The following is a 26,956-nucleotide window of genomic DNA, read 5'->3' as shown; positions in this document are numbered from 1 at the left end:
CAGGGGATCGAACCCTCGCTTTCACACACCTTATTAAATTTCGTGCCGAGCGGATTTGCACGGTGTGGATTGCGGTGTTACCTTAAGTGATTTATGGACCTGATTCAAACCGCCAAATTCGGTCTCGGATGATGCTAGGCCAATGGTGAAAAGACGTTTCCGAACAGGTTTGAAAGTAACCACAAAATGTACAGCCTTTTATTTTGAAGGCACAGAGAAACAGACAAAGATGCAGCTTATCAATTCTTACCTACTAATAAACCCGACTTGGCGCCTTCACACACACACACACACACACACACACACACACACACACACACACACACACACACACACACACACACACACACACACACACACACACACACACACACACACACTCGCACAGGGAAAGACACACCGGTTATTGGCATACCGATGTACGTGCTGGGTTTGCCTCAAAGGTGGCCGCGGCTGTGCGCAGTTCGATCCTCGATGTGAAGCCTGGATAAGGTAATGTCCAACGAACTTCAACGCAGGCAGACGAGCTTCGGCTCAGGTGAGTCGTGGAAGAAGCCAATGCTTGCAGGTCAGCCGGATGGTGCAAGAGATCGGCGAAGAGCAATGGGTGTCGGGCCTCGACGCAAAAAGCAAGAGGCTCTGTGAGGCACAAAGGAAGAGCAGTGTCCTCGGCGAAGCCCAAAAGCAAGAGCCAAGACACGTGTCGTGGGAGAAGCGAAAAAACAAGAGATGTCGCCGACGAAGCGAAATCCAAGAGGGTCGTGTCGTGGGCACAGCCAAAAAGCAAGAGTGAAAATGCGATGGGCATGGGTTTTGTCACACATGCCCATGCCTTCAAAATGTTCCACAGCCTCCCATTGGCAGAGGTTTGTCGCATGCTGGCCTTCAATCCTTCCTTCTCCCAGGAAGGTTTCAGTTTTCCTTCCGGCTTTCATTCGGGGAGGTTCCACACCCCATTGGTTGCTGGCTGGTGCAGTGTCCCCGACACGTCATTGGTCACGTGGGCCTGTTCTTTTGGCCACGCCTCCTTGTACATCTAAATGGCTTCCTTTAACCACACAAAGGTTTGAAATCCTGCCTACTCAACGCATATTTGGTCTCTATTACTACACAATGGGAAAGGGCTAATCTTTATATTCAATAAGAAATAACTAACTACTACAGGCTACATGTTGTCGTGCAATTAACTATAGGGGGTTTGCCTTTATGGCAAAACCGCAACAATACGTTCAGCCATCTCTGAGAAAAATGGCGACACAGACAGACAGACCAACGGCTCTCTTATATTGTAGATTACAAAACTGTAAATAATACATTTTCCAGGTTTAGATGATAATGATTTACAAATACTCTGATTTATGGTATAAAATGTTGTGAATACTTTCTGATAAATATAAAATAAATAACAGATATCTGTTACTCATTACTGGAACATATTTCTTTTAAAAATGTGATTATTTTATTAAGAATATGCAAAATGTTATCCAAATATATTTTTTATCGTAGCCTTCGAGTACACCACAAAGTCAGTATGTGGTATCACCTAAAAACGGTGATAATTATGGAGGAATATAGATACAAGGTAGAGGCTGGCTCAGTTGTACCCATTATCACCGACAGGTCCCCAGCACCATCAGAACTGCTGATTTACATAGGATGCTCTTCTAAGAGCAAAAAATGCTTATGTACATCATGTATCTGCGCCAAGAAAGGCATTGCTTGTGATATTCATTGTAAGTGTGGTGCACAATGGTACAATTTGAAAACGGTTCACACAAACTTGATGTCGCACAAATGGATGAAGCAGAACATTTTAAGATGTTTCATGAATTTAAACAATATGACAGTATTATGACAGCATCACAAGTATACATACTATTATAGAATGTAAACATATCATGTTTATAGACACTAGGGCATTGCCCGTACTATATCTATATCTAAAATGATATCCCCCCCCCCTCTATTTACATGAAATGGTTTGGTCCAAAGCGAACGGCTTGCGAGTACGGTGACAATCCCCCCCCTCTATTTACATGCAATGGTTTGGTCCAAAGCGAACGGCTTCCGGAGTTTGGTAAAGAAATCGCCATCGCGTGCACAAACGCGCAGGAAAGCGAATGAATCGCAAATTCGGTTTTATTAGTTTTAAAACATAGTTTAACGCCAACATAGTTTGCAAACGTGAAATAAATGAATACGCTCTCAAATGTGCCATCCGAGGCAGAGTGTGTCCTCCACGTTCGGCACACGCGATCGTTCGCTGCTCTCTGATTGGTTGAATCGTTTTTTGGACATAGCTCGGTAAGTAATTGTCCGATTAATATCAAACCTTGAAAAGGCACATCCTCGGGTCCCCAGCAATATACCTGGCAAGTTTCAAGTATATCGGACCGGTAGTTGTCGAGAAACAGCGGTCACAGACAAACAAACAAACGTACAGACGTACAGAGATTACTGGAATTATAGATAGATAATACATTATTTTGAGAGGTTATGTAGGCCCTATTAGTTAATTTAGGGGTGTGATGTACTATTGCGTAAAATTGGATAAAACCTTTTCAGTGTGACTTTGTGTTCAGTCTGTCCATGTTGTACCGGTTGATGTTGTGTTAAAACATCAGTGTGGACCTGGAGTTTGAAAAGTACACACAACTATACACTTTCTGTAATAAGTTGTCATTGCTGCAAGTTTTTAAATATGTATTATAATTCAGGGAATGCCATACATTATAGCTAAAGTGTGCAGGTCTGGAAGATGAAATATTAATGATCCATACATTTGACTTCAATTTACACCATTATGAGAAATTAATAAATATGTGAGGATTTATACTTGTTGCAAAATTCAGTACAACGTTTTTTTAAAGTACAACTTTCTAAATCAAGTATGTATGAGCCACAAACTTGCTACAGGAACACAATATATTATACAGTCACATGAAAAAGTAAGTACACCCCATGTAAAGTTTTGACTTTTTCAACATATTTCAACATACAGCTATTTGATCTTCATTTCAACAATATTGACAGATAAAGGTGATATGGCGACACAGGGCACTATAGAGTGATAAATTCTTACGTGAAATTCTGTTCACACTCTTACGAACACGTGAAAAAGCTGAATGCCTCAACTCTGTGTTTGCCTCTAAATCTTGTGTCCCAAACCCATCCCCCTCTGTACCCACCATACCCAGTCGTACCCAGCTGCTCCTGGACTCCGTGTCCTTTCCTCCTGACAAGGTGGAAAAGTTTCTGTCAACCCTCGACTCTGATTCTGCAACTGGACCTGACGGCATCAGCCCACGGGTCCTAAAATCCTGTTCTTCCGCTCTTTCTCTCCCTCTCTCTGTTCTCTTCACCCTCTCTTTTGCTCAAGGTCAACTGCCATCTGCTTGGAAATCAGCCAACATCACCGCTTTGCACAAAAAAGGTGCAAAAACAGATCCTAGCAACTACAGACCAATCAGCCTTCTCCCAATTATCTGCAAAGTCATGGAATCCATCATTGCTTCGGATATGAAATCTTTCCTCTTCTCCAATGGCTTGATCTCTGATCATCAATTTGGTTTCAGACCAGGTCACTCTACTCTGGACATGCTGCTTCTGCTGTCTCAACAATGGATGGAGGTCCTCAATGCCAAACAGGAAATTAGAGCTGTCTCCCTCGACATATCACGTGCCTTCGATACGGTCTGGCACCCCGCTCTGCTCACCAAACTCTCCTCCTTTGGTATCCATGGAAATCTCCACGCATGGCTGGCGGACTTCCTCTCTAGTCATAGTCAACGTGTGGCCCTGAATGGGTTTCTCTCATCTCCTCTTCCTGTTCAGGCTGGAGTTCCCCAAGGCAGTGTTCTGGGCCCTGTGCTTTTTCTGGTCTTCATCAATGATCTCTCTGTCTCTCTTGAAAATCCTCTCTATCTCTTTGCTGATGACTCCACTCTCTGCCGCTCCATTCCTCATCCCTCAGATCGGCAGTCTGCAGCCTCCTCACTCTCTGCAGACCTGGACAAAATCACAGACTGGGCAAACAAGTGGAACATGTCTTTCAATCCTGACAAATCTCACACTCTTACGATGTCTCTCCGAAAAGACCGACTGGACAACCCTCCCATCTACTTTCTGAATAATCCTCTCCAAGAAGTTCTGTCACTCAAGCTTTTGGGTCTCACTATCTGCCATGATCTTTCCTGGGAAAACCACATTTCCAAGCTGGCCTCCAAAGCCAGTCGCCGACTGGGCATCCTCCATCGTGCGAAGTCCTTCCTTGGCACACCTGAGCTCCTCACCACATACAAGGCTTTCATCCGCAGCTCAATGGAGTACTGCTCTCCCCTCTGGGCTGGTGCTCCTGCCTCACACCTAGCTCGTCTTCACGCTGTTGAAACCAAAGCGTTCAGAATCATTGGAATCTCCCGCGATGACGCTATCTCCGAGGGCCTTTCACTTAATAACCGCAGGCAGGTTGGTGGTCTTTCCGTCTTCTACCGACTCCTGTCTGGCCTTGCTCCCCCAGCTCTCTCTGGGCTCTGTCCCCCAAATATTCCTGCAGGTCGCACAAGATCTGCCTGCAACCCTCTTATGGTTAAACTGCCAAAATCAAGACTCTCTGCTCACCTTCACTCCTTCATTGCTCTTTTCTCCCGCCTCTGGAACAAACTCCCTCACTCTCTTCAATCCCACTCCTCCCTCCAGGTCTTTAAAACGGCTGTTCACCACCATCTCTTATCTTCCCCAATCCAAAACCTTGATCTTTTCTACCCCCGCTAATTTCACCCCAAATCCACTTTTTTGAGGTGACTTTTGACTTCTTTCCTGGAAGTCCTTGTTGTCCTTACGTTTCATGTGTGTGTGTCCACCCTCAGGAGAGCCAGGAAACAATATCTCACCATTCTCAAGACCGAACTCTCTTATCTGTCTCCCTCTTCCAAATCCTGGTGGCGTCTGGTCAAATCTGTTTCTGGTGTTTGTTCCCCCTCCATCCCCTCCCTCACCTCAAACGGCTTAACGGCTGACTCCGCACGTGAAAAAGCTGAATGCCTCAACTCTGTGTTTGCCTCTAAATCTTGTGTCCCAAACCCATCCCTCTCTGTACCCACCATACCCAGTCGTACCCAGCTGCTCCTGGACTCTGTGTCCTTTCCTCCTGACAAGGTGGAAAAGTTTCTGTCAACCCTCGACTCTGATTCTGCAACTGGTCCTGACGGCATCAGCCCACAGGTCCTAAAATCATGTTCTTCTGCTCTTTCACTCCCTCTTTCTGTTCTCTTCACCCTCTCTTTTGCTCAAGGTCATCTGCCATCTGCCATCTGCTTGGAAATCAGCCAACATCACCAGTTTGCACAAAAAAGGTGCAAAAACAGATCCCAGCAACTACAGACCAATCAGCCTTCTCCCAATTATCAGCAAAGTCATGGAATCCATCATTGCTTCAGATATTAAATCTTTCCTCTTCTCCAATGGCTTGATCTCTGATCATCAATTTGGTTTCAGACCTGGTCACTCTACTCTGGACATGCTGCTTCTGCTTTCTCAACAATGGATGGAGGTCCTCAACGCCAAACAGGAAATTAGAGCTGTCTCCCTTGACATTTCACGTGCCTTCGATACGGTCTGGCACCCTGCTCTGCTCACCAAACTCTCCTCCTTTGGTATCCATGGAAATCTCCACGCATGGCTGGCGGACTTCCTCTCTGGTCGTAGTCAACGTGTGGCCCTGAATGGGTTTCTCTCATCTCCTCTTCCTGTTCAGGCTGGAGTTCCCCAAGGCAGTGTTCTGGGCCCTGTGCTTTTTCTGGTCTTCATCAATGATCTCTCTGACTCTCTTGAAAATCCTCTCTATCTCTTTGCTGATGACTCTACTCTCTGTCGCTCCATTCCTCATCCCTCAGATCGGCAGTCTGCAGCCTCCTCACTCTCTGCAGACCTGGACAAAATCACAGACTGGTCAAACAAGTGGAACATGTCTTTCAATCCTGACAAATCTCACACTCTTACAATGTCTCTCCGAAAGGACCGACTGGACAACCCTCCCAACTACTTTCACAACAATCCTCTCCAAGAAGTTCTGTCGCTCAAGCTTTTGGGTCTCACTATCTGCCATGATCTTTCTTGGGAAAACCACATTTCCAAGCTGGCCTCCAAAGCCAGTCGCCGACTGGGCATCCTCCGTCGTGCGAAGTCCTTCCTTGGCACACCTGAGCTCCTCACCACATACAAGGCTTTCATCCGCAGCTCAATGGAATACTGTTCCCCCCTCTGGGCTGGTGCTCCTGCCTCACACCTTGCTCGGCTTCACGCTGTTGAGGCCAAAGCTTTCAGAATCATTGGAATCTCCTGCGATGTAGTCAACACCGAGGGCCTTTCACTCACTCACCGCAGGCAGGTTGGTGGTCTTTCTGTCTTCTACCGACTCCTCTCCGGCCTTGCTCCCCCAGCTCTCTCTGTGCTCTGTCCCCCCAATATTCCTTCAGGTCGCACAAGATCTGCCTGCAACCCTCTTATGGTTAAACTGCCAAAGTCTAGGCTCTCTGCTCACCTTCACTCTTTCATTCCCCTTTTCTCCCGCCTCTGGAACAAACTCCCCCACTCCCTTCAATCCCACTCCTCCCTCCAGGTCTTTAAAACAGCTGTTCACCACCATCTCTTATCTTCCCCCATCGAAAACCTTGATCTTTTCTACCCCCGGTAATTCACCCCAGAGTCCTTGCAGTGTTCATATGTTTTATTCCTCTCCCACCTCCCCCCAAGTCCTCCCGATGTCCCTGCTCTCAAATGTTGTGTTTGTGTCCTTCCCCCTCTTCCCCCTCTCTTTTGTGTCCTTCCCCCTCTCTCCCCATCTTGTCTGCCGCTCCCCTTGTTTTTTGTGTTTTGTGTGTCGGTTTGTCTTTTTGTGTGATTAATGTTAGCTCTTTCACGAGCCTCGATCTTGTATACAAAAAAAAAAAAAAAAAAAAAAAAGATCAAATTTGTGCAGCCTCTTTCTAATGGTAGACTCGTGCACTTTGACATCAACAGTGGCAAGAGCTACCTGTATATCCCGTGATGACATTCTGGGGTTCTTAGAGACTTATTTCAGCATCTTGCGGTCTGCTCTTGGGCTGAACTTGCTGGGGCACCCTGGCCTGAACAAGTTGGCAGTTGTTTGGAATCTTCTCCACTTGTAGATGATCTTCCGGACAGTCGAATGATTGATTTCAAATTGTTTGGAGATCTATTTAAATCGCTTCCCAGACTCGTCGGCTATCTATAACCTTCTTTCTGAAGGCATCAGAGAGCTCTTTTGATCTAGGCATGGTGACGCCGCACACTTCAACAACAAAGAGCAAACCAAACTAAATGTCTGAGGTTTAAATTAGACAGGTTCCTCCAAGATCCTCTCTAACGATGTTCTAATCATTTGCATCCGAGCTGGTAAACCTGATTCTAATTTTAGGTATTTGAAGTAGTGATAAATGTTGGGGTGTACTTACTTTTTCCACATGCGAAATTTTCATTTATGTTTATTTAAATTATACAATGGACTACAAAATGTAAATGTTTCATGATATTTGTTATATTATATCACCTTTATCCATCAATATTGTTGAAATGAAAATCAAGTAGCTGTATGTTGAAATATGTTGAAAAAGTCAAAACTTTACATGGGGTGTACTTCCTTTTTCACGTGACTGTATGTTTGTGTTTGCCTCTCATTTAATTGATAAATTAGTGCATAGAAAGTGTTTACTTAAAATAAGTTAACAATATGAAGCCCCATTGGCAGGCATTTTGAAATTTCCCCAAAAAACGTATTTCCCCATGAGTGAATGTGAGAATTTTTTGTGGTCATTTCAACTTCTAATAAGGTTATATAATATAATAAAAACACAAATATGGTTATTATGGAAAATGTCTTTGTCATTGTCAATTTCTACTGTACTAAGTACAAGTACATATAAATAAATTAAAAAAACAATTACCAGACATATTTAAATAAAAATAAACCTCATCTGGAACTTGTCGAAAGTGGAAGTATGTCTTCTTCTTCATCCTTCTTTAATGAAAATGGGCATATTTATCGATCGGAGGCAAACTTAATAACCCGGAAATCCATTAATACCAGCATCCATTCGACAAATAACATCTAACTTCACTTCTAAGGTAACACTTTTACAATGCATCTGGGCCAATCTACAGTACAGTACATTTGTTTATGTGCAAAGTATAGTATAGTTTATACATATAGTTATTTTGGTGATTTTGCGATCTCCCGATTTGCTACTTTCGTGACGCATTCTGATGTCTTTATCAATCTTGCAAGTTCTGGAAACGCTCGAGGATACGAGGTATGGATTTGAAAATGATGTAAGCGTGAGTTGAGATGACGAATATCGAGAAGCGCATGGTCTTAATAACGTGACGACGTATTTGTGGAATGGCATAAGAAGGGGTGATGTAAACCGGGGTATTACTGTACTGTTTTTACGATATTAGAAATGTGTTTTAGATCATTATTTTGTTGGAAAAGAAATCCTCTGCTGATGAAACGATTTCCCCTAGGAACTGCATGGTGTTGCAATGTCTGCTTAATTGTACTTCTTCTTTATTCACGTTCCATTGTTTTTAACAAGTTTTCTTATAACAAAAGCTGAGATACAACCCTAGACAGTCACAGAGCCTCCAGTAGGTAATTTAACGGTAGGCTGCAGACATTGTGTGTCATAATGTTCTCCAGGTCTTCAGTGTATGACTGGCGTCTCTCAGATCCAAAATATTCAAACTTCGATTCATCAGACCAGACTTCCCGATTCCATTGTTCAGTTGCCCAATATTGGTGTTCTCTTGCAAATGTCGGTCTTTTCACCTTATACTGTGGTCTTGGACGTGGTTTCTTTCCTGCAACTGTGCCATGGAAAATTGTTGCAATCAGCTTTCTGTGCACAGTGCTGGACGAGATGTTCAGGCCTGCTCTAGTTTAATTTGTCAGCTGCTGACTTGATGTACCTTCTATTGCATAAGCTGAGAAACTTCAAGGGCTTGTTTTGCCTTGGGGGAGGTCCTACTGGGTCTTCCTGGCCTTTGACTTCTTGTACCGAGCCAGGTTGTTTCTGCCGTTGCAGAGTGTACCTCACAACATTATAGGAGATCTTCAGCTTTTCTGCTATTTTCTTCATAGTGTGTTTCTTGTAATTCATATTAATGTAACTGGTGTTGATTACTTCATTAATTAATTTTTATTTATTGTACAAAATTCCACAAACTGGTTACTGCACATTTTCCTTTTGGTAAGTGGATATTACTAGCACATGATAATATAATATATTAATATGTAAAGCAAAAATAAAAGTTTTTCAATTTCCTAATTCATTTTATATACTTACAGGTAATTGTGATATCAAATTGACTTTCACAGACGTTTGAATTAGAATTTAAGAGCTTAACCAATGTTTAATGGGGAATAGCACAGCAAAAGTGAAGACAACGCAAACTTTTGCACAGTTCTGTATGTATGTATGTATATATGTATGTATATATATATTATATAGGTACATTTATGTATATATGTACATATGTATATATGTACAAATACATATATACTCCAAAAGCTACATTTAAAATGTATCAATAATTTTTGCCTTGATGCCATGAAGAAGTCCGATGGGATGCAATAAAGGTAGAGCCCATACCTTGAACACACTATTCTGGGTTCTCTTCCAGACACAACTGTAAATTGTCTGATTGATGTTTCCCAGCAGGATGTTACGTCACAAAGTGTACTGTCCCTCAGATGGGCGTTAAAATGGGCTGTCTACCGGCATCACTTGGTGGATGATAAAGATCCTGATTATGAAAGATCCCGAATTAGCACCAATCCCCTGAATCACTAGCTCCTGCCATTCAACCTACAAAGAGGCTTTACCATCCATTTTTGGTGTGAGTATCGCTTGAAAGGCAAGACCATGGCCTGGCAGGATAGCCCAGAGTTATGCACACCCACCTCTGATCGCACACCAAATGATGATGATGATACTTTAGTATTTGGACTAAAGTTGGCCTACATGCATTCAGTTAAAATGTTTTCTAATGTTTGTGACGTGTTGGCTATTTGTGTAAACAAAAAAACATTTTCCCACAAAGAAACTTGTCCAAGACTGAAGCATTCAAATGCTGGTTTCAATGTTCTCTCATAAGGAATAAAAAAAAGGTTTTTGGGAAATTCTCAAAGAAGTACTTGAGTTGTTTACCTTCAGCCAATATTACTTACGTCCATGTGATTTCTCTTTTGGGCCACTTGTTCCTAGCGAGGGCATATCGTTTACGACGGCGCACCATCTCAGACGAGCCGATGATGTCCGGGAGGGAGCAGCGTGGCTTGTTCATGAGAAGTGCTGTGTCTTTATCTGTGTGAATCAGTTTTTCAATTTATGGAGTTGGACAAGGAAACGTAGTAATGTAGAATAGTATTTGAACCAGGAAACATGTAACATTTACATATTTTCAGAGATATATTAAGAGAGAGAGAGAGAGAGAGAGATATTAAGAGAGAGAGAGAGAGAGAGAGAGAGAGAGAGAGAATTTGCAACACCATTTATTTCACAAAAAAACACACCAGGTCAAGTTACATTTTTACAGGAGAGAAAAAAATAGAAAAAAACAACAGTTCTTAATGTTAAAAAGAAAAGCACAAATTCGATTCATTCACAACACATAAGGCTTCATTGATACACCATTTGCATTCAAAGAGTTTGACATTTTCATTCGCCACATAATAATCAAACTCTAACCTTATTCTTGCAGACACCAGCCCTTTAAACATAGGTACAACATCGAACCCATGCCCATTATCAATTTTAATTTTCCTCGATTTATATATTGAGTATTTTGCTACAGCAGCTAAGAAGTTTAGGAGGACACCAGAGTCCTTGCAGGAGGGTCTGAAAGATACACCAAAAATAAAAGAATGTGAAGTAAAAGGAAAAGACAACTGATCAAAAAGGTGTGTGAGAATCAAGAAAAGAGGTATTAGTCTTTCGCATTTCACATAGGCATGAAAGAGATCCTCCTTCTGTACACAGAAGGGGCATGCTACTGGCACTGAGCTGTCAAGGTGATGAACAAAGGTGTTCGTAGGGAGAGCCCAATGTGCTAGTCTCCACTGGATATCTGCGAGGAACCCGTAAATAGGTAATTTGTACATATTAGGCCACAGTGGCGTGGCAGGAGACCCTGGCCCTAACCTTTCGGACCACAAGGCCACTCTTGTTACTCCGGAGAAGGGTGATGCTTGGTTTTCTCGAAGGAGCTTGTGAATACCAGCCTTTGTTGCCAAATGAAAAGGAGAGACAAGTTCACCATTCGACTGGAGAGCTGGGAGCACCTTAATTTCAGGGAAAGACAGCCGAACATCCTCGACATTGTTTATACCTTCCCAGCCAATATTTAACTCCTTAAACTTCCTCTTGACGATGCGTATAATTTGGCTGACAATACGCACGGATCTTAAACCAAGAATGGCCGCCACCCTGCCAGCAGACATCCATTTTGTCCCAGATGTATCCCTCAGGTCACAAACTTTGCCAATTCCTCCTTGAGTAAATTTCCTAATCAAAGTCGGACTATGAGGAATGCATGGAAAAAAACCGTTATAGAAAATAGGCTCTTGGATAAACATCCGGCAATTATAAGCCTCAAGGCAACGATGAACCCCAAAACCTTTCCAAACTCTCAGCAAACCCTGATAAAAAGTTGGGATTGAAACTAAGCTGACACGGTCAAGGTTCACCAGGAACAAGTGCCTATCATAACACAGGCCTCCCGCTTGTTGCAACAAGAAAAACGCAAATGAGCGCCAGGGCAGCTCTTCAGCATACAACAGACGTTGCACAGACTGTAGGCGAAAAGCCATAAGCCGGGTGGACACCTCCACAATTCCATGTCCACCCTCCTTCCGAGGATGGTACAGTATTTGCGGCCGAAGCCAGTGGTATCCATTCCAAAAGAAATTAACCAAGACCCGCTGGATGGCTGGTATCAACTCCTTGGGTGGCTGCAAGGCAATTAGTTTATGCCATAATCTTGCTGCTATCAAGTTATTTATAACAAGAGAGCGGCCTTTATAAGAAAGAGATCGCAGCAGTCCTTCCCATCGTTTCAACCGGTGTGTAATTTGTTCAATCATTCCTTCCCAGTTCTTCGTTTCTACTTCCTGGTTGCCGAGATAGACACCAAGATATTTGACTCCATCTGTTTTCCACTCTAGATTATGTGGGAGTGACGGTGGCAGTGTTAAAGAAAGGTTATCTGAACCGCACCATAAGGCTACACTCTTGCCCCAATTTACTTCGGCGGAAGAGGCCGCAGAGTAGTCTTTAAAGCAACGCTGCACCGCAGCAACACTACTTGGGCCCTTAATCAGAACACATACATCATCAGCATAAGCTGTGACCACAAATCTTGAACCAAAAACGGCTCCCACATCCTGAGTTATTCGCTGCCTGATGGATGCTAAGAGTGGTTCTAGGGCAATTATATACAGAAGTCCAGAAAGGGGACACCCTTGACGGATACCCCGACGGAAAGGAAAAGGGGGACATAAACTGTTGTTTACTTTCATCATGCAGAAGGTGTTAGTGTATAACAGCTTGACATAGGAAATGAAAGTTTCGCCAAAACCCATCCGCTCCAGAACAGAAAACAAATATGTATGATCAACACGATCAAAAGCCTTTGTTTGGTCAAGAAACAACAACCCAAAACTGGCACGCACGTACTTATTACAAGAAATAATATCCCTTATCAGAAAAATATTGTCATAAATTGACCTTCCTGGTACACAGTAGGTCTGGTCAGGGTGCACAATAGAGCTGATCACAGTTCCCAAACGGTTTGCTAAGGCCTTCGACAAAAGCTTGTAATCCGCACACAGCAATGAGACAGGCCGCCAGTTCTCGACTAGTTGAGTGTCCCCAGCCTTTGGCAACAGGCAAATGACTGCTCTTCTGCAGGACAGGGGAAGCTCTCCAACATGAAGGCATTCATCAAATACCTCAAGCAGGTCAGGTCCCACAAGTTTCCAAAAACTCTTATAGAACTCTCCGGGCAAACCATCAATCCCAGAGGCTTTACCATCCTTCAAGCTCCGCATAGCAGTTTCAAGTTCAGCAGCCGAAACTGACATGTTCAATGTGCGTTGCTGGTCTTCCTCAAGTCTTGGAAGCCCGGTAGTCAGCTCCTGCAAGGTCTCATTACTTATGCTCTGGGGGGAGTACAAGTTTGTATAAAAAACCTTCAAAACAGACTTAATCTCCTGTTGGGAGGTCACTATTGGCCCATTAGCAGCACGTAGCCCATGAATCTGTTGTGATTTTTTAACAGAGTTCTCCAAACCAAACAAGGCCTTATTTGGCATATCCAACGTTAAATAACTCATTCTCATGCGTACCAGGGTGCCCATTGCTCGCTGCCGTACCAGTTCAGTCAACATTGCCTTTTTAGTCCATAGCAGCCGGTCACCTGTAGTGTCTTTCCCAGCCGTATTAATGTTTTCCTCCAGGGCTGCAATTTCAGCCTTTAATGAATCAATCGAGAGATTTTGCAATTTAGTGGCATAAAGACTATATTGTTGACAGAACGATTTGACCTGACCCTTTGCGAGGTCCCACCACAGTCGAAGGTTAGCATGTTCAAATTTGGAGGACCGAATTCTTTCCCACACGGCTCGAAAAGCCTCTTTGAATCTCATATCATTCAGCAGGTGGGTATTAAGTGACCAATACGCACTACCCCCTGAGGTCAGAGGCAAATTAAAACCCATTGAAACCAGGTAATGGTCTGTGAAACCAGTTGGGAGTATCTGGGTTGTGGCCATCACATTTAGCATTGGCTTATTCACGTAGAATCTGTCTAGCCTTGCCATTGATATCCTCCCATCATGGCATCTGCACCACGTATAGCACCGTGAAGTTGGGTGTTGCAACCTCCAAACATCTTTCAAATGCTGATTTTTGATGATGTTCTCCAAAATCCTCATAGAAGCTGGATGGGGTTCATGACCGGTCCTGTCTACGGAAGGATTGATAGTGCAATTGAAATCACCAGCAACACAGATGAAAGCGGTTGTATCCAGTCCTTTTACAAAGTCATGCAGAGTGGAAAAGAACACTCTTCTTTCCATGGGCTCACTCGGTGCATATACGTTCACAATGATGATCCTTTGCGTGTTGCAATAGAAATCCACCGCTATCAGATGTCCCTTATAAATTTCCTTAAAGACAATCTTCCGAGCAGGGATTCTATCACTCAAGGCGATGGCAACACCAGCTTTGGGTGTGGTAAACCCACTCAGCCACCACTGCCCTCGATAAAGTTTTCCCCATTCAGCAACCAGGGTGTTCGTAGCATGAGTCTCCTGTATCAGGATGATGTCGGCTTTCACCCTCTCCATCGCCTGAATTGTCTGAATTTTTCGTAAGGGGGTACAACCCCCATTGATATTCAGGGATGCGATACATATCTTTCGCAAAGCCATTTACAAAGGTAACTCACCCTCCGCCTGCAATTCCTTATTCGCCTTTGTGACCGCTTTCCGAAGACGCTGAAATTGGGCCTCCGAGATTTCCATTGGGTCATTTCTTTGCAGGAGGGGTCTTGCAGCCCTGATGAAAGTTTTCACATCGGGAAAATGGTCTTTGATCACAACGTAGCGTTGCCTAAACGTCTCGTTTAGGAAACTGATGACGTTTTCCTTTGTTGCTTCCATCTGTTCTTCTCCCTGATGATCATTCACAGACACAAGGCTTTGAGCTTCCTCATCCAGCTCCCTAACCACATCAACGTTGAAACTCCTTTGTTGTGTGTCAGGAGCAGGCACACCTTCTGTGTCATCACCACTGCAGTCTTCTTGTTGCATCACAAGGGGCACATCTGTGCCACCACTGCTGCCTATTATAGGTCTGCTTGGACCATCATCCTTGGTCGTTTCAACCGGATGTGAGCAACAACCGTTGTCACTCAGGCCCTGGGACTCCTCGTTGTCACAAGGGACAATGGTGCCATCATCACAACCAATACTGCTGCATTGATTTTCTTCAACAAGAGCAAGGGGTGAAGTCCTACTCTCCTCTGTTTCGTCACCACCCTGCCCAGCTTGCTGAGAATCATCAGGATAGTCTGAGATACTGTTTGTTTGTACGAGTATCACTTTGCTACCTTTGTCTTCCACCTCGGCGCTCAAAAAGGTACGTTTTAGGTTCCTCTTAGCCTCGGTGCCTTTCATCAATACCTCCTCAAAGACCATATTCTCTTGAGGTTGCAGCCTCTTGTCCTCATCGACTGGGTGCACCCCTGCTGCACTAACCTCAGCAACACCGCCACCACTTTCCACACCCTGGTCTTCTGGTGTGGGCGTCTGTACTCCACCAGGCTCATGAACGGGGGGCACTGCATCAGTTACAGGGCGGGCCGACCCAGCTGCTGTAGCGTACGTCTTCTTGGCGTCTGGGCAATACTGCTTAGTGTGTCCGTGTGCTCCACATCCGTAGCAGATCAAGGTCTCGGTCGCCATGAAGATTCTATATTCATGCTCGCCTACTTTAAAGGTGTGGGAGGTGTTCAACTGCTTCGCTGCGTCTTTTAGAACAACAAAACAAAAACGTCTAAACGATTGTACGTGCTTCAACCTGCCGTTTCTCGTACGTAGAGGAACCCTAATGATTCGAGAGACGACAGTGCCAAACTCACCTAGCTTGTGTAGGATTTCCTCGTTACCTAGGAAAGGCGGAACATTGCTCAGAATGACTTTAACTGCCGGCGTGTCCATCGACGACACAGGAACAAACAGATCGTTTCCCAAGGTCAAACCATTCTGCACAACAATATCGGCCAGACTTATTTGCGAAACAAAAACCACAATTTTGTGATTCATACGAGACGCGGCACGAATGTTACTCACGTCGATCAAATCCCCAATCGCAAGCAAAATGTCATCCATTTCAACTCCCTCCGGTGGGACAAGGCACAGCCCGTGCTTACGCGATAAACCCTCATCGGTAACACGATCGGCAGGCCTTTGGCTACTCCTATTAGCCATATCGTCAAAGGAGAAACGAAGTGAAAGCAAATAGATTTGTATAATCCCAAAAAAAAAAAGAATAGAAAAAAATATATATATATTAAGTAACTAGAAACGAAAGCACGGTTTAAACCACGTTAGGAAAAAACGTGGTTCAAACAAACCCTTACCGTGCTGGCTCTCCCTCTCTCTGTCTCGAAGGAGGAGAAAAAAACGAGGGACAGGTGGTAATGAAGCAGGAAGGGAGGAAAAAGGTCAACATACACGACAAGAGTACAAAAGGAAAAAACCAAAGGAAGGGGAAAGGTAAAAAGGTTGGTGGGGAGAGGATGAAAAACAACACGAGCCAGGAGCTACAACACACAAGCACGAGCACGCGCCATCTTGCCACGCCCAACACACGAAACGGCCAGCAGGGGGCGAGAGCGAGAGAGAGAGAGAGAGAGAGAGAGAGAGAGAGAGAGAGAGATATATATATATATATATATATATATATATATATATATATATATATATATTAAGAGAGAGAGAGAGAGAGAGAGAGAGAGAGAGAGAGAGAGAGAGATATATTAAGAGAGAGAGAGAGAGAGAGAGAGAGAGAGAGAGAGATATACATTAAGAGAGAGAGAGAGAGAGAGAGATATATATATATATATATATTAAGAGAGAGAGAGAGAGAGATATATATATTAAGAGAGAGAGAGAGAGAGAGAGAGAGAGATATATATATATATTAAGAGAGAGAGAGAGAGAGAGAGAGAGAGAGAGAGAGAGAGAGAGAGAGAGAGAGAGAGAGAGAGAGATATATATATATATATATTAAGAGAGAGAGAGAGAGAGAGAGAGATATATATATATATTAAGAGAGAGAGAGAGAGAGATATATATATATATATTAAGAGAGAGAGGGAGAGAGAGAGAGAGAGAGAGAGAGAGAGAGAGAGAGAGAGAGACTTTTGAAGTCCTTTTATTATCAAAATAATACAAAAAAATGTATTTATATCTTCACACCAATCATAAATACATGAAAAAGCAATGAAACGAAAAGGTTACAGAAGTATCACGGCACACAATTTGCCAAAATAAACCATTAACTTTATACAACCTACAAAAATATTACCAGTTGGTTCTCACGAACCTCACACAACCCTTCATGACACCAAGTATTGGTGAATTCATCAAGATTGTTTGCATCCTTATAGAAACAAAACTCTAGTTTAAGTCTTGCTGACACGAGGGCATTGAAAAACAACATTACATTGCATTCCCCGGCAGGTTTACCGTTCAATTTCTCCCTTCTTGAGAGATATATTGCCAGCTTGGCTGTTGCGACAAGAAACCTCATTAACATATTTTCCTTGCTTGACTTGGCATTAAAGCCGAAAATAAAAGAACGCAACGAGAAAACAACCTTCATTCTGTGTGCCACAAGATTAAACCACCAAAACAAAGGAACCAATCTCACACAATTAATGAAGGCGTGGAACACGTCCTCCGTACATATGCAGAATGGGCAACATGTGGATGTAGGAGAGAAATGGTTGATTAACTTATTGGAGGGGACTATCCAGTGGATCAGTCTCCATTGGAGATCACCAGATCTTTTACTTATGAGCTTGCTATACATGGAGTTCCATACAGGTTCAGAGGGGGGTCCCACAGGCAACAGTCTCTTCCACCGGATTATTCCATTTAGCGGCGTATCCCCCAGCAGTAACTTGACACATGACTTGTATAGCTCTTTACTGCTAGTCTCTTGAAAGGGGCTTATCCCCATGCTAACCGGGGGTAAGTCTTCCAACTTGAAGTGCACCAGTAACCCAGGAAAAACCCACTCATCATGCAATGGTTCGAGCTCGTGGGACCAGCATACTCTCAGCCGTGCCCCTATTCGTATCACCTCTCTCAACACTTTTGCAGTCACTCTTTCGGACCGAATTCCTGCTAGCTCGGCTACTTCTCGAGCTGATTTCCACCCGCAACCTGAAACTTGCCGGAGGTGCCATACTTTTGTGATGCCGGCAATTATGAAATGCTGGCAGAGGTCCCTACTTTTGGGTATGTTTGGGAAAAGCCGATTGCAGAACAAAGGCTCTTGTGCAAACATATGGATGTCGTAGTTGTCTTCTTGACGGCACACTGTGAGGTTCTGCCAAGCATTCAACACACTCTGATAAAAAACAGGAAGAGGAGATGTGTCAACTTGTTGAAGCAGGACCAAGAAACATTCGCGGCCATATCCCAGCCCGCCAGCTTGCCGCAAAATGTGGGTGGCCAAAACATGGTTTGGTAATTGTTCTTTCACCAAAAGTTTTTGCACAGTGCATAGCCGAAAGGCCATTATGCGGCTCTTGATGTCGACCATACTCTGGCCACCCTCGGCCAATGGACGGCATACAACGTTTGGCCATAACCAGTGATGCCCTCCCCAAAAGAACTCCAACAGTTGCCTTTGCACTTCCTTCACCAAGCCTTCTGGTGGTTGCAGGCAGATGAATCTGTGCCACAAGAAGGAGGCGACGAGGTTCTTGACTACCAAAACTCGGCCCTTATACGAAAGGTGAGGCAGGGCTCTCCTCCATCTACTCAATCTCTTTTTTACGCGTTCAGCGACACCTTCCCAGTTTTTCTGGCCGTACTGTGGGGATCCAAGGAACACTCCAAGATAGCGAACACCTCCATCCACCCACTTTAAACTTGCAGGAAGGTGTATTGGCGGGTCTTGCGCCATTCTAGATGCACTGTCCCTGACAGAGGGAACCCATAGCGCTTTGCTCTTTTCCCAGTTGCACTTCAACGAGGAAGCTAAACCAAACAAATGTAGGCACTTAGCCAGAGCTGCAATGTCGTTATTGTTTTTAACAATGATTGCAACATCATCAGCATACGCCGATACGACAACTGGAGGATGATCAGGAGATATACTCATTCCAGAAACGTTATTCCTTAGTAACACGAGAAGTGATTCCATTACAAGGGTGAACAGTAAGCCGGAGACAGGGCAACCTTGCCTTACCCCCCTTTGAACCTGTATGGGAGAACAAAGCTCATTGTTCACCTTAACTAAACTGAATATATTGTTGTACAATAAAGCAATATAAGTTCTGAAATTATCTCCAAATCCACAGGCTTCAAGCACATGATTCAAAAAGACATGATCGATGCTATCAAAAGCCTTTTCTAAATCAAGAAAAATTATACCAAAGTCATTCTGCACACAGTTGCCATCTATGAGATCTCTAATGAAAAATATGTTATCATACATAGATCTACCTGGAATACAATAACTCTGATCAGGGTGAACCAAATCGCAAATTACCCTTTTAGCTCGATTCGCCAGAACTTTTGAAAGGATTTTATAATCAGTGCATAGTAGAGAAACAGGTCTCCAATTCTTCATTTGTCGCAAATCACCAGCCTTTGGAAGAAGGGACATCACTGCTCTTCTCAAACTTAAAGGCAATTCTCCATGAGTCAGTGATGATTCAAGAACATGCATCAGTTCTGGACCTAATAGTTCCCAAAATTCCACATAAAATTCAGCCGGCAGACCATCAATTCCAGGGGCTCTTCCCGAGTCCATTCCAGCCAGGGCTTGCGTTAACTCCTCGAGCGTAATTGGCGAGTCCATATCCAGCCGCTGGGACTCGGTTAACGAGGATAGGTGAGAGGTTAAAAGTCTCATTGTTTCATCACAAACAACCTGTTTTGAAAACAGTTTGGAAAAGAAGTCCTGAACACATAACCGTCTGTCTCTGGGATTTACAACGACAGCTCCGCCAGGATTAATTACAGAAAAAATGTTCTTGGGTGCTTTACTGACAGAGTCCAGACGAAAAAAAGCTTTACTAGGGGTATCTAAAACCATTAAATTCTTAACCCTTAGTCTGAGCAACAACCCTGCTGCTTTCTCCTGGATTAACTCTCTCAGCTGAGTCTTCTTTTCTAGTAATAACTGGAAGTTTCTTGCATTATTCTTTTTAGCAAGTTTACCTTCGAGCTGTACAATGTCAGCTTCCAAACAAGTCATTGTTATATTCTTAACATTTGTAATGTTTGCTCTAAACTGTTGACAAAACACCCGAATCTGGGCTTTCGTATTGTCCCACCAAAGATTAACTGAAGAAAAAGAGGCCTTTCTTTGGATTTGATTAGCCCAGAAAACTTGGAAGGCTTCTTTAAATAGACCATCTTCTAGAAGACTGGTATTAAATTTCCAGTATGCACTTTTATTTATTGACTGAGGAAAAAGAAACCCCATGGTTACTAAATGATGGTCTGAGAATATTGACGGAAAATAATCTGGAGAGACTATAGCGTTTCTAAAAGGTGAGTTTATATACCATCGGTCGAGTCTCGCAAAGGACACTCTTCCTCTGGTGATGCGGCTCCAGGTGAACTGAGGTTCATTGGGGAAAAGTACCCTCCATACATCTAGCAAACCCACCCGAGAAAGGAAAAGGGATAAATCAATACATGATTCGGGATGAGGTTCTGCCGAGTTCCTGTCCATTACAGGTTCAAAGGTACAGTTAAAATCACCCCCGATACACACACATTGGTTTAGATCAACTGTCTGCAGGTGATTAATCACAGACGCAAAGAAAGCTTTCCGTTCTGTGCTCTCACTTGGTGCGTACACATTGAATAATGTGAAATGGAAATTATTAACCTCCAGTTCAAGAGAGCTGAATCGGCCTTTAACAATCTCCTGGAAGAGGATTGACTCAGGTACTAGCCCTGGTCGAAGTACGAAAGCAACACCTGCCGAAAAGGAAGACAGGTTGCTAAAAAAGCACTGTCCCCCAAAAACGCGACACCAATCATATTCTACATTTTGGGTGATGTGCGTTTCCTGCAGTAAAAGTACATCGACATTTTTGCGCCGAAACAAACTTTGCACTTGAGCTTGGCGGTTTGGGTTTGCACCTCCACCGTTAATGTTCAAGGTGCCAAAGGTAATTTGCTTCATTCCTTATCAAAAGGTTTGATTGGGTGTTGCGAAATCTCAAGACTGGCTTTTGTAATAAATTTCCTGAGTCGGTGAAATTGTGACCTTGTTCGTGGAAATTCTTTGCCCTTTCTTGTTATTTCCTTTGCTGATTGAATAAATGAACCTAAATCAGGAAATGTATCCCTGATAACTACATTTCGCTGTCTGTAGGTTTCATTCAGAAAGGAGAGTACGAGTTGAGGAGATATCATTGGCTGACTCAACTGAGACTGAGACAACTCAGGCACCTCCTCATCCTCATCAGATTCCGACAAGTCTGACAAGGTCCCTCCAGGATCGAGGATGTCGGCCTCCGTGGTCACTATGGGAATTGTCAGTATCTCTGGGGATTCGCTGGAGAGCTCCACTGTGCAATCCACGATGCCATGGTGATATTTGTGCTTGTCAGAAGTTGAAGCCTCGGTTTCATCCTCTTGTGGAGCACAATCTACCGAATCGATGAGCGACTCGGTGACACAGTTTTGAATCTGCATCGGTAGAGCAGCACTGCAGAGGGATGAGTCAGTCACTGTCTGCTCGTTCACAGTGACTGATGTCAATGATCGTAATGGTTCGTTCGAGGGTTTATCAACTTATTCAGCGTTGCAACTTATTTCACCCATATAGCAATTTGCGTCCACAGAGTTTGTACACAAACTTTCAGACATATTATCCTCAATTGCAGCACCCGATTCACCATCCTTTTTTTCAAACCCGATGGAAGCATGAGGAACACATTGAGGTGTGTGTTCAGCTACACTGGCCTTCTCCAATACCACCTTTTTTGGATTACTGGTAGAAAAATTATCAACCGACGCCCTTCGTTTTTTAGAACCAATAATAGGGTCCTCCTCCATTCCTTCACTACATGAGGGAATCGCAGCAAAGGTTGTGCGAGTTGGGGTCGCTTCGGTTTCTGTGACAGGAAGTGAAGTGCGATCGTTTTCTAGACTCGGGATATGCGCATCGATGCTGCTATTGTTCGTCTCACTGCAGGAGGGAACAGCAGGAACCGGTAAACTCACAGGATTAACTCCAGTCGATTGAATAGGAACACGAGTATTATCATTTTTACAATCGGTGTATGCGTGGCCATTTTCCCCACACTTTGAACACGAAACCTTGGGACAAAAACGTTTAACGTGACCAAAGGCTCCACAGTGAAAACACGTTAGTGAGGCTGACGAGGCGTACATTTGATACTCCCGATCGTCGGATTTTACTTTAAATGAAATATTTAACCCTGTATCATCACCACGATCGGGAAGTACCATGTAAACTTGGCGACGGAAACTCATAACGTGTTTTATCCTCTCGTCTCGGCTCTTCAGAGGGATCATGGACATTCTCGACACAGCTGCTCCATAACGAGAAAGGACTGACATTAGTTTGTCGTTTGATATAAATGGTGGTACGTTTGATACAACGATTTTCATCGCTGGAGTATCCATGGGGGACGCTAACATAAAAACACCACCTTCTGTGGTTAAACCTGCACTCACGACGTCGTGAACAAAGTTTTCTTCGGACAGGAAAATAACAACTTTTTGATTAATTCGTGAGGCAGCTCGGACATGCTCGCACCCGATTATTTTCCCCACTGCGAGTACCACATCCTCAGTGAGGACTCCTTCTGGTGGAACACACACAAATGCATGCTTCCTCGTTAGGCTATCGAATGCCTCTAACCAAGAGCGTGCATTCACCATACCAGCAAATTTAACACCCCCCACTTGTCCGAACCGGACAAGAAGGTATCAAACCTAAATAATCGAACTAAAGTAAGTAATAAACGTGCATTATAAGCACAAAAATGGCTTACAAAACGCCGTCGAAGCCAGTAGGCCGCACCCAAAATGGGCCCGCTCTCAATCCTCTCTCTCTCGAAGACAAAGGTGTAGAACGGATGAAAACAAAATGCCAAAGTACACAGGATAGGAAGGAGAGGGAGGGGGGGGGGCAGGGTATGGCAGGAGAGGAGGAAAACTCACAAATAACTCACGACAACACAGAGCAGTTGCTCACAGCAGCCATGACGCCACGCCCACCACAAACGAGAGAGAGAGAGAGAGAGATATATATATATATATATATATATATATATATTAAGAGAGAGAGAGATATATTAAGAGAGAGAGAGAGATATATTAAGAGAGAGAGAGATATATTAAGAGAGAGAGAGATATATTAAGAGAGAGAGAGAGATATATTAAGAGAGAGAGAGATATATTAAGAGAGAGAGAGATATATTAAGAGAGAGAGAGAGAGAGATATATTAAGAGAGAGAGAGATATATTAAGAGAGAGAGAGATATATTAAGAGAGAGAGAGATATATTAAGAGAGAGATAGAGATATATTAAGAGAGAGATAGAGATATATTAAGAGAGAGATAGAGATATATTAAGAGAGAGAGAGATATATTAAGAGAGAGAGAGATATATTAAGAGAGAGAGAGAGATATATTAAGAGAGAGAGAGATATATTAAGAGAGAGAGAGATATATTAAGAGAGAGAGAGATATAATAAGAGAGAGAGAGAGATATATATTAAGAGAGAGAGAGATATATTAAGAGAGAGAGAGATATATTAAGAGAGAGAGAGATATATTAAGAGAGAGAGAGAGATATATTAAGAGAGAGAGAGATATATTAAGAGAGAGAGAGATATAGAGATATAGAGAGATATAGAGATATAGAGATATAGAGATATAGAGATATAGAGATATAGAGATAGATAGATAGAGAGAGAGAGAGAGAGAGAGAGAGAGAGAGAGAGAGAGAGAGAGAGAGAGAGAGAGAGAGAGAGACTTTTGTGTCCTTTTATTATAAACAATGTAAAGCCATTTCACAAGCAGTTGTAAAAAAAACACATTTCACGAAGCAGTTGTAAAAAAAAAACACAGCAACCAGTTTAAAGAAATTGCATAAGGATCATGAAGACACCACAAAAAGAGCAAAGGGTATTTAAAAGAAACCAGCAAATATACAAAAAATATATATTTTACAAACCAAAGGGGAAGACACAAACAAAACCACAACCAATTTTAAAGGAAATGCTCATGCAAGAGCTATAAATACATCAAGAGCAAATTAAGCGAAAAACTAAGAGAGAGAGAGAGAAATGTATTCAAGGACACAGGAAGAAACATATATGCAAGCAATCAGTTCCAAAGAAAAAAAGTCAAATCAATCAGGAATTATAAAGTAATTACCACTTTTGAATCATCGACTGAGCACAGAACATTGCCAATACACCACTTTCTCTCAAAAAGTTGGACGTTTCCATTACTGACAAAGAAATCAAATTCTAGCTTGAGTCGTGTTGAGACAAACCCTTTAAAAATAGAAATAGCATCAGAGCCATAGCCGTTATCTATTTTAATTTTCCGAGATTTATATATCGCATATTTTGCAACAGCAACCAAAAAATTGAGAAGAACACCCACATCTCTACATGTGGGCCTGGAAGACACACCAAATATAAACATATGCATATTGAAAGGGAAGGACAATTGGTGAAAAAGATATTCAAGGAACAAGAAAAGCGATGTCAGTCTACAACACTGTACATAAGCATGAAACAAATCCTCCTTCTGGTCACAGAAAGGACAAGTTTCCGGCAGTGAGCTGTTAATACGGTGGACAAAAATATTGGAGGGAAGCGCCCAGTGTGCTAACCTCCATTGTATGTCCGCTAACACACCATGTATTGGTAAGGTGTACATGTGAGGCCAAAGGGGGGTAGAGGGAGACCCCAACCCTAACCGCTCTGACCACAAAGCTACTCGTGTTCTCCCAGAGAGGGGTACATTCTTATTTTGTCGAGAGAGATCACGGATTCCAATCTTAGTTACAAGATGAAAAGGGGGGGTATGTTCAATCTCCGGCTGAAGAGAAGACGAAAGGAGCACTTTGATTTCAGGGAAACCTAACCGAAAGTCCTCAATGTTACCAACACCTTCCCAGCCGATGTTTAGCTGTCTAAATTTTCTAATGACTATACGTACAACTTGGTCTACAAGTCGGACAGACCGAGATCCAACTGAGGTTGCCACCAAACCAGCAGGTTTCCACTTAACTCCAGATGAATCTCTCAGATCACATACTTTGTTAATCCCTCCTTGGATAAATTTTTTAAATCAGGGCATGGCTATGAGGGATACCAGGAAAAAAGTTATTGAAGAAAAGGGGTTCTTGAAGGAACATTCGACAATTATAGCCCTCAAGGAAGCGGTGGACATCAAACCTTTTCCAAGTGTCCAATAAACTCTGATAGAATCTCGGAAGAGAGGCAAAATTTATATGCTCGAGGTCTATCAAAAGAAGCTGCCGATCATATCTCAGTCTACCAGCCTGTTGTAACAGAAAAAATGCAAAGGGCCGCCAGGGCAGCTGTTCAGCGAACAGTAGTCTCTGCAGAGACTGCAGCCGAAAGGCCACAACCCGACCAGAGATATCAACAATGCCCTGGCCACCTTCCTTCCGGGGGTAGTACAATATCTCAGGCCTCAGCCAATGGTAGCCACTCCAAAAGAAGTTTACTAGCATTCGCTGAGTAGCCATAATTAGTTGGTTTGATGGCTGTAAAGCAATAATTCTGTGCCATAATTTTGTTGCAACCAGATTGTTTATGACAAGGGTACGGCCTCGATAGGAGATGGACCTCAGCAGTCCTTCCCATGCTTTCAATCTGTGCATAATTTGCTCCAACACTCCTTCCCAATTTTTCATTTCTGTTTCACGATTACCGATATGCACTCCAAGATATTTAACCCCGTCCGTTCTCCAGACCAGGTTGTGTGGGAGTGAGGGTGGTGATACACAAGAGAGATTGCCTTTGCCACACCATAATGCTGTACTTTTATTCCAATTGATCCCACCGGAAGAGGCTGCAGAGAAATCTCGCATACAACGTTGTAAAGCAGGCATCATTGGAGCTTCTAATCAAAACACAGACATCATCAGCATAAGCCGTCTGCACAAATTCTGCTCCTTCTATACTTCTCATTCCCTGAGGTATTTGCTGTCTAATAGACCGAAGGAGTGGTTCAAGGGCGACTATATATAAAAGCCCAGAGAGGGGGCAACCTTGGCGAATACCCCGTTGGAAAGGAAAGGGAGAGCATAACCTATTGTTGATCTTCATCATACATTGAGTATTAGTATACAGGAGTTTCACATAAGAGGTGAAAGTTTCACCAAACCCCATTCCTTTCAGGACAGAAAAAAGGTACTTGTGGTCAACACGATCGAAGGCCTTAGTTTGATCAAGAAACAGCAACCCAAAATCGTCACGCAGGAACTTATTGCATGAAATAATATCTCTTACCAAAAAAATATTATCATAAATAGATTTTCCAGGCACACAGTAGGTCTGGTCCGGGTGTATAACTGAACTGATCACAGTCTTCATACGATTAGCAAGTACTTTAGAGAAAATCTTGTAATCAACACACAATAAGGAGACATGTCGCCAGTTATCAACCAGTTGAAGATTCCCAGCTTTTGGTAGCAAACAAACGACTGCTCGTCTACAAGACATTGGAAGTTCTCCGACACGTATGCTTTCATAGAGTACATCGAGTAAGTCAGGTCCCACAAGGGCCCAGAAGGTCTTGTAGAATTCTGTGGGCAGGCCATCTATTCCAGAAGCTTTCCCATCTTTCAGGCTCCGCACAGCTGCTTCAAGTTCATCAGCCGAAATTGGGGAATCGAGCATGCATCACTCATCCTCCTCGACACTCGGAAGCCCAGCAGTTAACTCTCGTATCACCTCATTGTCCACGTTCTGAGGAGAATACAAGTTAGAATAGAACCCTTTCAGAGTACACCTGATCGCCTGCTGAGAGGTCACCAGCGACCCATTGGGACTGAGTAAAGTATGAATTTGTTGTGACCTTTTGAGGGAA

At 43.2% G+C, this 26,956-nt stretch overlaps 1 protein-coding gene across 2 annotated transcripts in view; it reads right to left on the bottom strand.

Annotated features, from left to right (window-relative positions):
• LOC137430181 (matrix metalloproteinase-17) overlaps positions 1–26,956 on the bottom strand; it is a 99,093-nt gene that overhangs the window by 19,504 nt on the left and 52,633 nt on the right. For both annotated transcript variants that reach the window (XM_068120824.2, XM_068120825.2), the window contains one exon: positions 10,250–10,385. In XM_068120824.2, the coding sequence (XP_067976925.2) occupies positions 10,250–10,385 (136 nt within the window). The remainder of the gene's footprint in view (positions 1–10,249; positions 10,386–26,956) is intronic.

Source organism: Myxine glutinosa, chromosome 6, assembly GCF_964187855.1.
Source record: "Myxine glutinosa chromosome 6, kmMyxGlut1.1, whole genome shotgun sequence".
Classification (NCBI taxonomy): domain Eukaryota; kingdom Metazoa; phylum Chordata; class Myxini; order Myxiniformes; family Myxinidae; genus Myxine; species Myxine glutinosa.
The sequence above is the reverse complement of the archived record's forward strand: the minus strand, read 5'-3'. Positions and strand labels throughout refer to the sequence as shown.